Source organism: Perkinsus marinus, assembly GCF_000006405.1.
Source record: "Perkinsus marinus ATCC 50983 genomic scaffold scf_1104296975048, whole genome shotgun sequence".
Taxonomy (NCBI): Eukaryota; Perkinsozoa; order Perkinsida; family Perkinsidae; genus Perkinsus; species Perkinsus marinus.
In genome coordinates this window covers 1-949 of record NW_003200894.1, presented here as the reverse complement: position 1 = coordinate 949, position 949 = coordinate 1, and the positions used below count along the sequence as shown (strand labels likewise).

Genomic DNA, 949 nt, shown 5'->3' with positions numbered 1-949 from the left:
AAGGCTCCTCGCAAGCAGCTCGCTTCCAAGGCAGCTCGCAAGTCCACTCCAAGCACTGGCGGCATCAAGAAGCCTCATAGATATCGCCCTGGCACAGTTGCTCTTCGCGAAATTAGGCGATATCAGAAGAGCACTGACCTTCTTATTCGCAAGCTACCATTTCAGAGGCTTGTCCGTGAAGTCGCCCAAGACTTCAAGACTGATCTGAGGTTTCAGAGTAGCGCCGTAATGGCTCTACAAGAGGCTGCCGAAGCCTATCTTGTGGGTCTCTTCGAAGATACCAACCTCTGTGCCATCCATGCTAAGCGTGTAACTATCATGCCTAAGGATATGCAGCTCGCCAGGAGGATCCGTGGCGAGAGATCGTAAGCTATCAGAAGTCTATTGAGTCTAACATGCATTACAAGGCGTTATTCAACGCCATCTAAATATTCGAACTTCCATAAAAATAGGTGTAATTTTAAGGCAAAAATTAGAAATCGCCATTCATCGGTTCGTAAACATTTAACGTTTTTTCCATCAGATCGCGTACGATATCACATCAACCAGTGGTGCATAACTCTGACCATCATCCGTTTAAACTAAATCCTTGATAGTAAAACCATGTCCGGAAAGGGTAAAGGAGGTCGTGGCAAAGCTGGCAAGAAGAGTGGCAGTGGAGCCAAGTCTCGCTCCGCCAAGGCTGGTCTACAGTTCCCTGTTGGCCGTATCGCAAGGTATCTGAAGAAGGGCCGTTATGCTAAGCGCGTCGGTTCTGGAGCGCCAGTCTATTTGGCCGCTGTTCTAGAATATCTCGTCGCTGAGATTCTTGAGCTCGCTGGTAACGCTGCGCGAGACCACAAGAAGACTCGTATCATACCTCGCCACATTCAGCTGGCGGTCCGCAACGATGAGGAACTTAACAAATTCCTCGCTGGTGTTACTCTCGCGAGCGGTGGCGTTTTGCCCA

At 49.3% G+C, this 949-nt stretch overlaps 2 protein-coding genes across 2 annotated transcripts; both read left to right on the top strand.

Moving 5' to 3' along the window:
* Nucleotides 1-30: 30 nt before the first annotated feature.
* On the top strand, nt 31-369 carry Pmar_PMAR007420 (histone H3, putative; the record flags this gene model as incomplete). Its single annotated transcript, XM_002765713.1, has 1 exon — nt 31-369. A coding segment is annotated over one exon (339 nt), but the record flags the coding sequence as incomplete, so codon positions are not given.
* A 234-nt stretch (nt 370-603) lies between these two features.
* Pmar_PMAR007419 (histone H2A.1, putative) lies at nt 604-934 on the top strand (the record flags this gene model as incomplete). The annotated part of the gene is made up of 1 exon (XM_002765712.1): nt 604-934. A coding segment is annotated over one exon (331 nt), but the record flags the coding sequence as incomplete, so codon positions are not given.
* Nucleotides 935-949: the final 15 nt, after the last annotated feature.